The sequence below is a fragment of the Callithrix jacchus genome, chromosome 18 (assembly GCF_049354715.1).
Source record: "Callithrix jacchus isolate 240 chromosome 18, calJac240_pri, whole genome shotgun sequence".
In the NCBI taxonomy this organism is placed as follows: Eukaryota; Metazoa; Chordata; class Mammalia; order Primates; family Cebidae; genus Callithrix; species Callithrix jacchus.
Genome location: NC_133519.1, coordinates 13,735,550 through 13,747,979, shown reverse-complemented (window position 1 = coordinate 13,747,979; position 12,430 = coordinate 13,735,550). Strand labels below are relative to the sequence as shown.

At 47.4% G+C, this 12,430-nt stretch overlaps 1 protein-coding gene across 1 annotated transcript in view; it reads left to right on the top strand.

The window, feature by feature from the left end:
* The window catches only part of PGLYRP3 (peptidoglycan recognition protein 3), a 52,879-nt gene that overhangs the window by 1,762 nt on the left and 38,687 nt on the right, over positions 1–12,430 (top strand). The window contains exons 2-7 of the mRNA XM_078355306.1: positions 408–503; positions 3,138–3,245; positions 4,487–4,688; positions 6,938–7,056; positions 7,988–8,140; positions 9,374–9,572. Of these exons, the coding sequence (XP_078211432.1) occupies positions 455–503; positions 3,138–3,245; positions 4,487–4,688; positions 6,938–7,056; positions 7,988–8,140; positions 9,374–9,572 (830 nt within the window). The 5' untranslated portion in view covers positions 408–454. The remainder of the gene's footprint in view (positions 1–407; positions 504–3,137; positions 3,246–4,486; positions 4,689–6,937; positions 7,057–7,987; positions 8,141–9,373; positions 9,573–12,430) is intronic.

The following is a 12,430-nucleotide window of genomic DNA, read 5'->3' as shown; positions in this document are numbered from 1 at the left end:
ACCTGGGACTCTCAAATGGTGCAGGGGGTGAAGCCACCCCTGCTTCTGTTTGTAGTTCACTCCATCTGAGCCTCAGTGTTTTTATCTATAAAAATGGGGTTAAGAATACTTATCATACAGGACTTTTGTAAGAATTAAATATGAAATTGGACCACTAGATGTGAAAATACATACACAGGGTTTTTTTTCCATAACAGCAACCTCGAGGATTTTAGAAAGTGTTATTTTCTATCCCAAAAGACCTAAGATCAGGCACTGGGCTTCTATGAGGGACCAGGAGCTAGCCAGGTGCTGACCCTCAGGAAGCCACAGGATGGCAGAGGAGGCAGACAGTGGTGCCACATAATAGACGGGTGCTCCGCTTGCAGAGTTAGCACGGCTGTGTTAACTGTCAGAGTCTCTTCCAGGGCCACCGTCCATACTCTTGCGGTCACAGTCCTGGGACCACGTGGGGATGCTGCTGTGGCTCCTTGCCTTCTCCATTCTGGGTCTCCAGGCCCGGGGTAAGTTTTCTTTCATTGTATCAGAAGTGCTTCTGATGAGCAAGAGAAGACCCGTTCTCAAGTTTAATAACAGAAACCGATCCAAGTGCTTTCCCTTTGCTAGCGGGCAGGATAGCTTTGCAATTTGGAGCCCCGTTCTAGAGCTGACAGATCATTCGAATCCTTGCCTGCCCTTTGTTACGGTGGTCAACAAGTCATTCAATTTCTTTGAATCTTTTTTTTTTTTTTTTTAATTTTTTATTGGATTATAGGTTTTGGGGTACATGAGCAGAGCATGCAAGACAGTTGCGTAGGTACACACATGGCAGTGTGCTTTGCTTTTCTTCTCCCCTTCACCCACACTTTGAATCTTAATTGCTCCCATGATAAAAGGATAATTGCTCATTTCTTAGGGTTGTTTCTGAGGATTAAATTAGATCGCAAGTGTGTGCCATTTGGCACAATGCTCAAGTAGTAAGTGCTGGGTGGGTTTTCGCTATGATTTAATTATTATCACCATTGTTATTTTACCAATCACAGTGAAACCCAGCACTTGGGTCTATACTTGTAAATTAAAGCAAATTCCCAAAGAGTAGCAATGCCCTTTCTCCAGATTAAGAAGATTTCTTATCGTTTTATACATAAGAGTAGACCCACAGAAATGTTCAATAAACAAATGCTGTTGGGCCGGGCGCAGTGGCTCACGCCTGTAATCCCAGCACTTTGGGAGGCTGAGGCGGGTGGATCACAAGGTCAAGAGATCGAGACCATCCTGGTCAACATGGTGAAACCCCGTCTTTACTAAAAATATTAAAAAAAAATTAGCTGGGCATGGTGGCGCGTGCCTGTAATCCCAGCTACTCAGGAGGCTGAGGCAGGAGAATTGCCTGAACCTAGGAGGCAGAGATTGCAGTGAGCCAAGATCACGCCAGTGCACTCCAGCCTGGGTAACAAGAGCGAAACTCCATCTCAAAAAAATAAATAAACAAATGCTGTTGAATTAAAATGAAAGTGGGCTTGGCGATTCTTAAGTATGATCTGTTTTTCAGTTTGTCTGACATACACAGACCCTGTTCTGAAGGAATAATGTAATTTAGCTTTCTCTCTGTCCTCTGCTACTCTGACAGCAAATTCAATGGGATTACCTGGAGTTAGTGTTGGAGAAACTCATAGGCCAGGGAATACACAGTTCAGTCCTTCATTGTATGAATGGAGAAGCGGAGGCCCTGATGGGGAAGGCCGCTCTTTTACTCTGACAGTTCTGTGGGTTTCCTTTGCAAAGTGTCCTCTCCAGTCTCCTCCCTCCCCTTCCCCAGTCCTTTGTGTCCCCTTCACCACCCAGCTCAGGCCCTCTCCCTGCTGAGGTGGGCTCCCGTCTGCAGCAGTCTATCCAGCACACCTTGGCCTTGGTGTCCTGGTCATGTATTTGCTCTTGATTTTACAGAAGAACAGAATCCCAGAACCACGGTGGAGAACCTCGGTGGCTTTGTCTTGTAGGAAGAGAAAGTGGTCACATTGTGGCAGTGATTAACCCAAGTTCATCTGACAACTTTGGGGAGGCTGCAGGGTGCAGTTGTTATGAACAAGGGCTTCGCAGTCAGAGATTCCGAGTGAAATCTAAATCTACGCTTAAACCTCTGTTTCTTTCTTTCTTTTTTTTTTTTTGAGACGGAGTTTCGCTCTTGTTACCCAGGCTGGAGTGCAATGGCGCGATCTCGGCTCACCGCAACCTCCGCCTCCTGGGTTCGGGCAATTCTCCTGCCTCAGCCTCCCGAGTAGCTGGGACTACAGGCACGCGCCACCATGCCCAGATAATTTTGTTTTTATATTTTTAGTAGAGACGGGGTTTCACCATGTTGACCAGGATGGTCTCGATCTCTTGACCTCGTGATCCACCTGCCTCGGCCTCCCAAAGTGAAACCTCTGTTATATTAGACAAGTAACTTAACTTCCCTGAGACTTGGTTTCCCTTCGGTATTGAGAGCTTTGCTTAACTCATGAAGTTGTTTCAAGCCACAATTCCGAGAGCGTCCGTGGATGTGCTTTGTAACCACAGGGCTGGCCTGTGGGAGGTGGGGCTGGTGACAATGTCACTGCTGCCACTGGCGACTGCTCCCAGGACTCCTGGTACTGAATAGGAGTAGCAGGGATAAGGACGGGCTGGCGGTGTCTAATCCACAATAAAGCATCTCTAAAACGTCTAGTTTTGGAAGGCAGTGGAAAAGATCTATATATTTCTGTTCCAAGAACTTTGTCTGGCACCAATAGGTGCTTAAGACGTGTGTGTTAGCTCAACATGTTACTACTGTCTTGGTATGTGACACCCTGCTGGGTACCCATGGATTGATGAGTAAGTCTGCAGGTGAACCGGGAAAGGTGGCATAGCCCAGATAAGACAGCGGGTGAGACTGCAGTGCTCCCGGAATGGAGAGGCTGGGGGAGGTGGGAAGACGAAAGCCTCTCTGGGGGGATATGGGAGGCAGAGGCAGGCTAAGGCCAGAGACGTCTGTGGTTCTCCTCTGTGTGCTTCCCAGAGGACATTAGGTGACCTGGGGAGGCTGAGAGGCTGTGCACTGTGGAGTGGGATGTCTGGCCCAGCCTCTGTGCACGCTGGCCACGTGCACTCTGAGGACCAGCCCCAACGCTCTCTTGCAGGGGATTTTCCACAGTTCTCCTGGAATGAGACCGAAGCCAGAGGCTTATCGCAGGGGTTTATGAACCTGTTTGTCAGCATCTCACAGCTCATTCACAACAGTCGCAAGGGTGAGGCGGTTTGGAAATTGACTGGGGTTTCTTAAGTGGTCAGAAATGTTTCTCAGGACTTGATGATGTCTGGGCTGAGAGTGAATGGGGTGGGGAGGAATCTCAAGAGGTCTCTCTCCAACCACTCCCATGGATCGTCCTGAGTCCTAGGCAAAGGGGGGGTCCTGGGCCTAACGAGAGAAAAATAAGAGAAACCCAGATGAAGAAAGAAAGAAGGAGGCTAGATGCAATGGCTCACACCTGTAATCCCAGCACTTTGGGAGGCTGAGGTGGGTGGATCATGAGGTCAGGAGATCAAGACCATCCCGGCTAACACGGTGAAACCCTATCTCTACTAAAAATACAAAAAATTAGCCAGGTGTGATGGCACGTGCCTGTAGTCCCAGCTACTCGCGAGGCTAAAGCAGGAGAATTGCTTGAACTGAGAGGCAGAGGCTGCAGTGAGCTGAGATGGTGCCACTGCACTCCAGCCTGGGCAATAGAGTGAAACTCTGTCTCAAAAAAAGACACAGAGAGAGGAGAAAAAGAAGGAGAAAAAACCCAAAGAGAAAAGAAATGTTCTCCACCCCCCAGCTCCAGCATGACAATGTCTCCACTGTCCCTCAGAACACTCCTGGGGCTCTCACAGTGTGGATGGAGAAAGGGAGCCTTCAGGCAGCCTGCAGCCGCAGGTGGGATCTCACAGCCCTCCACTAGGCAGTTTTTGCCTGGAAGAGAGAGGCGCAGACCTTGTGTTCATGGAGCCTCCTGTGGGCTCTGGAGCCCCTCGTTGAGGAGACTGACAGAACTTCCTTCAGAGAGTCATGCTTCTTAGGGGAGGGCAACACAAGAGACACAGTTGAGATCGGGGCAAATGGCAGTGAGGAAAACGCATCCTCAGGCTTCCAGCTCAGAGCCCCAGGGTGGGCGGTGGGGTCAGCTGGGGTGCTTTCTGAAGGAGGAAAGTATGAAGTAGGCCAGGGGGCAGTAGGGGATGGGATTTGCCCTTCGGGGAAAGACAAGGAGAGATTGTCCGGGAACGAGGTGGCACGACTTCCCAGGCTGAGTGCAGCGTGTGTCTGGGCAGTGGTTCAGCTACAGTGGAGAGGAGGAGGGGGTTGTGGGGGTAAAGGGCTCCCCCAGGGCGTCTCCCACCCATGGGGCTGGGAGGGTCTGAGCGTGAGAGGTCAGGGCACATGGACGGCCTGTTGGGGGAAGATGGGCAGGGCCTGCTGTGTGCCATCCTGTGGTCTTCCCTACAGATACTCCCACCATTATCCCCCGCAAGGAATGGGGGGCAAGACCGCTTGGCTGCAGTGCCCGGCTGACCCTGCCTGTGGCTTATGTCATCACGGAGCAGCTCCCCGGGATGGAGTGCCAGGAGCAGACGGTTTGCAGCCAGATGCTGCGGGGGCTGCAGTCCCATTCTGTCTACACCACAGGCTGGTGCGACGTGGCATACAAGTAAGAGGCTGGCCAAGTCCCCGAGGCCTGCATCCAACGTCACCCCTCTCAGGGTGCTTCCACTTCCCCTTCTCTGTGTGTCTTTATATTCTGGGCTTCATTTACATTGTTTGTCTAATGAATAAAAATGGTCAAAAGGAAATGAAATAAAATCCGAGTCCTCCAGGGATTGTAAGAGGGATGACTCTAAGCCACTTATTTAAGTGGCTTTTGATTCTGGAGCTCCTGTGAAAAAGCGAGGAAGGTTATGTGGTAACTGCAGTTCCAACTGAGCTCTTGGAACTCACGGAGACTGACAGTTTACAGAGGTCTTCACAAGCATCACCCAATTTGGCCTCCCAGCTACGCTGAGGAAGGGGTTGGAGAAATATTCCCATCTTTATTTCACAAGTTCGAAAGCCACGGTTCAGGGGAATTAACTCAGCTAGAGCGAGGAAGCGTGTACCCAGAGCTGTGTCAGGGTGCCTGCCACTTGCAGCCTGTGCTCCTCCCACCTCACAGGGACTCATACCTGGGAAGCAGTGTCCCACTCATTTCCCTGAAGGGCCACTCTGACAGCGAGGCCAGGGACCCCAGGGTGGGAGGGTGGGCGTTGGGAATGGTGGGGAGCAGAGCCCTGTGCGAAAACAAGGGAGAGCATGAAGCAGCTGTGCACTGTGCATTGAGTATCTGCCCTGGGGATCACCGTGGAGGCCCAGAACATTTTCCCCCTTGGCCTCAAGAATGAGGAGACAGATGTAGAAGGAGAGGGAAAGAGAGAGTGGGAATGGGGCTATCCTCGACAAAACTCTAAAGGCAAACATAAATGATTTCTGAATTATCCATTTTGGAAAGGAAAACCTATGTCTTCTTATTTATTTATTTTTAAACACAAATAAGAGCAGCTGCAGGCCCTGGTTGTGGCCCGCAGCACCCCTGGGATGGCTGGGTCTTCCCTGTCTGCCCACCGTGCGTGCTGTGTCAACCACGACTCACCTGCCGCCCCTGCCACCAGCTCCTCCACCATCCTGCTGTGGTCACTGCCGTGTTGCCTGGATTGGTCACTGTATTCCTAAGTGATTTCAGCCATTGCGTCTCTAAGTCAGGTTTCTGCACTGAGACGCTCTTGACAATCTTCAGTCTTTGCAATGCAGCTGGCAGTAGCTGTAAGGGACTGTTCACAGTGGACGATCCACAGGCTGCTGCTGGAGTGAGCAAGGCACCTGTGAAAGAACCGGCAGCAAAACCAGGGAAGGGGTGAACACGCCGGGGCTCCCCACCCACTCCTCAGGCCGACGTCGGTGTAGGTCTTCCCTTGACCTCAGGGAGGTCTTCTCTCTGTGTTCAGTTTCCTGTGGAAACTCATGGTCTATTAAAAGCTGGATGTGGCAAAGTTGTGAAAACATGAATTCCGAAGACGGATTGGAAAGTGGAGGAGAGAAATTATAAAAGGGCGGGAATAAAAGAAGTAGAATAAACAATATATATTTGATTTTAAAAACAAATGTTAAAAAGAAACATTCTTTTTGTTCTTCTGAATGTGCTTTTTAAAACTTTTTTAAAATTTTATTTTTTATTCTTTGAGTTCTGGGGTACATGTACAGAACGTGCAGGGTTGTTAATAGGTACGCAGGTGCCATGGTGGTTTGCTGCATCCATCACCCCGCCATCTACATTAGGTATTTCTCCTAATGCTATCCCTCCCCAATCCCCCCACCCCCTGCTATCCCTTCCCTAGCCCCCCCGCCCACCAGCAGGCCTCTGTGTGTGCTGTTCCCCTCTCTGAAAAAGGAACATTCTAAACAAATTTCTATGGTAAAGAAGAGCTTAAGAAAATTCCTAAAAAGAAACTGAAGAAAAGCATCAATATAAAAGAAACTATTGAATCTGCCTAACTGTTTTAGAGAATAGTCAAGTGCTTGGTCCTCTCATTTAAAAGCACGATATATTCATTCTTGAGCTCTTGAAAACTGTTGGACTAATGTTTTCAGGTCCTTGAGTGCCACACGTTCAAATTCCACTTTGAACCAAGTGAGTATTTTTAAAATGACATTCTGGAAAACATACATAAGCTAAGTCACAACAAAAATTAAAACATATTCCCATGTCTCTTGGAGGTTTAAAACTGCTTATTCTGGCCTCTCATTGTTATGTTGTTGGAACATAGTACTTATTTATGAGCCTCCAGAACCCCTTTCCCTTTTGAGGGTCAGTGAGAGGTTTTCATTGGTGGGCATTTGCCAGTAAACCCCTTATTTCCCTCTCGGCAGCTTCCTGGTTGGGGACGACGGCAGGGTGTACGAAGGTGTTGGCTGGAGCACCCAAGGCGTGCACACCCAGGGCTACAACAACGTCTCCCTGGGCATTGCCTTCTTTGGCAGTAAGAGAGGTAAGGGCCACTCCCCGTGGACCCCGTGCTGGAGAGTTGCGTACGCTCTCCCCCTCCACTCCCTTGGCTCCACACTCGTCTCTTCACCCTACGTTCATACTTATCTTCTCTGACGATCGCCCTTCTCTGGAAGTTCTTTTCTGCTTTGGATTCTGTGACATGCATACTCTCTGTCCTCTTCCTCTTTACGGGTCTGTACTCCTGTGATACTGCTGACACCAGCACGGACATTGCTTGAGCTCACAGTTATTGCCATCACTTCTAAAGTCTGAGGTTGTCTGACACAGATGCTGTGACTGCCAGAGGCAGAGAAGCCTGGCTCATCTCTTCTTCCAGTTTCTTCCATTGGCAGAAACGGACCAGAAGGCAGCAGGCAAGGAAATCTGGAGCTACAACTTGCAGGCTTCTAGCCCCTAGAAAAGCAGAGGAAAGCACAGAACAGGGATGGAGTTGAGAGATAATACATATGGAACCAGCACCTGCCAGCATCCTCATTTGACAGCTGGGGCTGGGTAACAGTGTTGCTCTCAGAGGTTTTCTGTGAGAATTACGAGTTAACAGATATACAGAGTCTACTGCATACCTGAGCAAGGGAGATGTGAGTAAATCCTGTTTGCCTTTTCTCCTGTGCTAGTGCATACCTAACTCAGTCAGGTGGGCCTTCCTCTGCATGTATTTTTCACTGCCTTCCAGCTCTTTTGCCTAGAGATGGAGTGGATAAAGTCTTAGTTTGGTTCTTGGAAGAAGTTGTCAACTTTGGCTGCCGAGAGATCTAGGTAATTTCTTGCCTCTTAGGCCCTCTGTTCTGGCAACTGGGCCAGTTTCCTCTCTTTCAATCCAGTTATTCAGGCTCAAGTGGTCATATCATCCTCCCTTCAGCTGTCTAGTCCAGGTGGAGTTTCTTACTGACAGTTCTGTGCTCCTCCTTAAGGCAGCAGTCCCAGCCCTGCTGCCTTCTCAGCTGCAGAGGGTCTGGTCTCCTATGCCATCCAGAAGGGTCACCTGTCACCCATGTATATTCAGCCACTTCTTCTGAAAGAAGAGATCTGCCTAGACCCTCAACAACCAGTGATGCCCAGGAAAGGTAAGACCCTCCATGCCACCTCACCCTCCTTGTTGCCACCCAGCCATGTTTGGGAGTGCTTTTTTCCCTGTTAAACTCCATGGGATTCTGGGACCAAGAACATCTCATACCTAATTTGAGAGCTGGAAAATTCTGAGAGGGTATCTTCCTGGCATCCGCTCCATGCCATCAGAACGATATAGCCATGGTCTTTTTCTAAAAACATATGTACATGAATTTTCACTCAATCAATAAATATTTGCTGCATGGCAGGCACTATTCTAAGTACTGAGCATACTGCTGTGAACAAAACAGATGAAACTTCACCTTCAGGAAGCTTGCACTTCAATGAGAAAAAACAGAAAAATGAACAAAACAACAAGTAAATACATATGATGTTAGATGGCATAAAGCCTATGGAAAAAAATAGAATGGGAATGGAGTGGGGTGAACTTGTATACATATTTGTGTTTATTGTATGGGGACATGAAAACATACGTAAACATATATACCTTTCTAGACACAAAGACCAGCCAAACTCCAGCACAGCCACAGCTCAGAGAAGAACTTGCATTCACAGATGATGCTGGCATCAGAGTGCATATAAGAAAAAGCTGAGTAAGAAAAATGATGCACTATTCTGAAGCAAATAAGCAGCATCCTAAAACTAGTCAAATTAATAAGCACGTTCGCTGCCGTGGACCTTTACTTTGGATCGATGATATTTTTTAAATTAGGTTTTTAATATTGCCAATCTCTAAATAAAATGTTTCTTGCTTTTGGACACTATCTTCAAAAGTGATAATTCCTTAATATTTGTACAGCTCTTTCTAGATTTCGAGTTGTTTCCACAAATATATGTGATCAGTTCAGAGAGTGCACTGACTTCTGCATGGTGGCCCTGTTACCTAAGCACACACACCTGCACATGTGTTTGCAATCCATGGTCTTTCGAAGACAATGACCATGCATATATATAATCCACAGTCCTTCCCCTTCTGCTTGTACACTGATTTCTATAGGTATCAGGCCTGTAGATTTTTGCCCCAGCCCCTTGGTTGCAGCCATCTGACCCAGAAAATCTCCATCTGGACTTCCCCAGAATCCCACAGATGATGAATCTTACATTAGGATGTGCCTCTGGGTGCTGGAGGCCCGGGAGAAGCTGAGGAATAATCCAGCCTGTAGTTAAGTGATTGCTCACAGGGAAGCAAAAGCAAATTCCTATTTTCTTGGCTTTTCATCTAACCACAGTTTGTCCCAACATCATCAAACGATCTGCTTGGGAAGCCAGAGAGACACACTGCCCTAAAATGAACCTCCCGGCCAAATACGTTATCATCATCCACACCGCTGGCACAAGCTGCACTGTACCCACAGAGTGCCAGACTGTCGTCCGAAATACACAGTCCTTTCACATGGACACACGGAACTTTTGTGACATCGGCTACCAGTAAGTGGGATCAACTCAAAGACAGCCCTCTTTTTCTTCAGGATTGTAGGAAGGAGGGCTGTGAGAGGGAACCGATGTTTCCAGAACCCCTCCTTTGGGCTGGGTGCTTTCCATAAGGCCACACATTTTATGTTTGCAAGACTATGCTGAGGATCATTCAGAGCATAGCTAATGGTTAGTTATCTCGCGTGGGCATATCTCTACCAGTGGTTGGGAAGATTCTGGAGAGAAGGCACCAGAAGCCTAGTGATAAAGCAAGACTGTGACACCCTCAGGAAAGGACACGAAGGGTTGTGCCTTTTTTTTTTGTTGTTGAAAAAAAAAATTTTTTTTTAAATATATATGTAATCCCAGCACTTTGGGAGGCTGAGGCGGGTGGATCACGAGGTCAAGAGATCGAGACCATCCTGGTCAAAATGGTGAAACCCCGTCTCTACTAAAGATACAAAAATTAGCTGGGCATGGTGGCACGTGCTTGTAATCCCAGCTACTTGGGAGGCTGAGGCAAGAGAATTGCCTGAACCCAGGAGGCGGAGGTTGCGGTGAGCCGAGATCACGCCATTGCACTCCAGCCTGGGTAACAAGAGTGAAACTCAGTCTCAAAAAAAATATATATATATATATATATTTTTTTTTTTAATTGAGTTTTAGGTTTTGGGGTACACGTGAAGAACATGCAAGATTGTTACATAGGTACACACATGGCAATGTGCTTTGCTGCCTTCCTCTCCATCACCTATATCTGGCATTTCTCCCCATGTTATCCCTCCCCAACCCCCCACCCCGCACTGTCCCTCCCCTAGTTCTGCTGACACAAGAACAGAAAATCAAACACCGCATGTTCTCACTCATAGGTGGTTGTTGAACAATGAGAACACGTGGACACAGGGAGGGGAGCATCACACACTGGGGTTGTGCCTTTTTTATGCAATCCCTTCTAACCTGTCAGAGACAAAGGCCTTGCTTACCCCTACCTCAGTCTGCCCAGCTCCAAACTCACTCGCTCCGATGTTAGAATCCTGCTATTCCTCTGGTGTTACTTACCACATTCTATGGATGTAGAAACTTTTAACCTCTCTGGGCCTCTTTTGTCTCCTCTCTACAATAGGGAAAATACTTTATCTGTTTGAAGATAGGGAATGAGATCAAAATATTCTTTTTTGGTACCTTTAATGCCAGGTCTGTAATAAAGAAACACATTAAACTAATGGAGTAGAAAAGCTACTTGGAAGATGTCTTGGAATTTTCATAGGAAGGATCTAGGGCTAGAGTATAATATATTTCAATTATTCATCTGTGACTTAATCACAACATATCTTCCAACGTCTCAGGTAAATGTGCTTTTGCAAATGTGTTGTTCTGGGCCTACTGTCTCTCTCCGTTTTAACTCCTGTTTTTTTTTTTTTTTTGAGACAGAGTCTTGCTCTGTTGCCAGGCGCCAGGCTAGAGTGCAGAGGCTCACTGTAACCTCCATCTCCCGGGTTCAAGCAATTCTTCTGCCTCAGCCTCCCGGGTACCTGGGACTACAGGTGCACACCACCACACCCAGCTAATTTTTGTATTTTTTAGTAGAGACGGGGTTTCACCATGGTCTCGATCTTTTGACCTCATGATCCGCCCGCCTCGGCCTCCAAAAGTAATGGGATTACAGGCATGAGCCTCTGTGCCCAGCCTTAAGTCCTGTTTTAAAAGCAGCCTTTGCAAACAGGGGGGAGCTCTTGCTTCACTTTTCAGGATTTTCCATAGATGTGCTATGGTTATTTAGCACAGGTAACAGGAAATGGACTATAAATCTGGAAATTCCACATGGAAAGTTCTAGAAGTTGAGGGAACGTTTGTTTTCCTCTTTCATTCAGTCTTTAGAGATGTGATCCCTGTTCCTTGACTTTTCAAAACCTATTGCGATATCCTTCTCCTGCTCTAGTCTCATGACATGTCATCTGTAACTCTGACGTGGACTGTAATCAGGACAAAGCACCCACTCACACATTATTTTCTAGCTTTTTAATTGATAGTTATTGGATAGCTACTATGTGCCTGGTGCTAGACAAGATATGTCAATCTAACAACAAACAGAGAGATTCTCCAAAGATAATGATTTTGGCCAGGCACGGTAGCTCATGTCTATAATCCTAGCACATTAGGAGGCTGAGGCTGACGGATTGCTTCAGGTCAGGAGTTTGAGACCAGCCTGGGAAACATAGGGAGACCCTGTCTGTATAGAAAAACAGAATAATTAGCTGGGTTTGGTGACATGCATCTGGAGTCATTCCCAGCTACTTGGAAGGCTGAAGTGGGAGGATCTCTTGAGCCTAGTAGTTTGAAGCTGCAGTGAACCATGGTATGACACTGCCCTTCAGCCTGAGCAGCAGAGTGAGACCCTGTCTGAAAAAACAAAAACAAAAGCAAGAAAACAAAGATGATTAGTTTATTTGGGAGTGTGCAGGAAATTAGCAAATCTGGGATATGCACGCTATGGGAACCACAGGCATATCCAAAGAGGTTGAGGCTGGGGGAAGCTTTTAAAGGCAAAGGGAAAAGTATAATTTGTTTTGAAATAAAGGAACACTGGCGAATGTCGGTGTTTATCACAGGAGGCAGGAAGTGACACCACTTCATTCGTGGAGACAGCGTGTCGGGCAAGTGTTCCCCATTGGCCAGATGTCCTTGTGACTAGTAACAAGCTGCAGTTTCGAAAGCTTTTGGCAAAAGTTCTTGTTACAGGGATGAGTGCCTGAGAGTCCTTCAGAGAGTCTCTGTGCTAGTTCTTATTGTAGGCTTGTGTGCATGAGGGTCCTCCCTTCTCAACCTCCCAGCTTTATTTATTTTTGTTAGAGTTGGACACAAGTGACTCCATT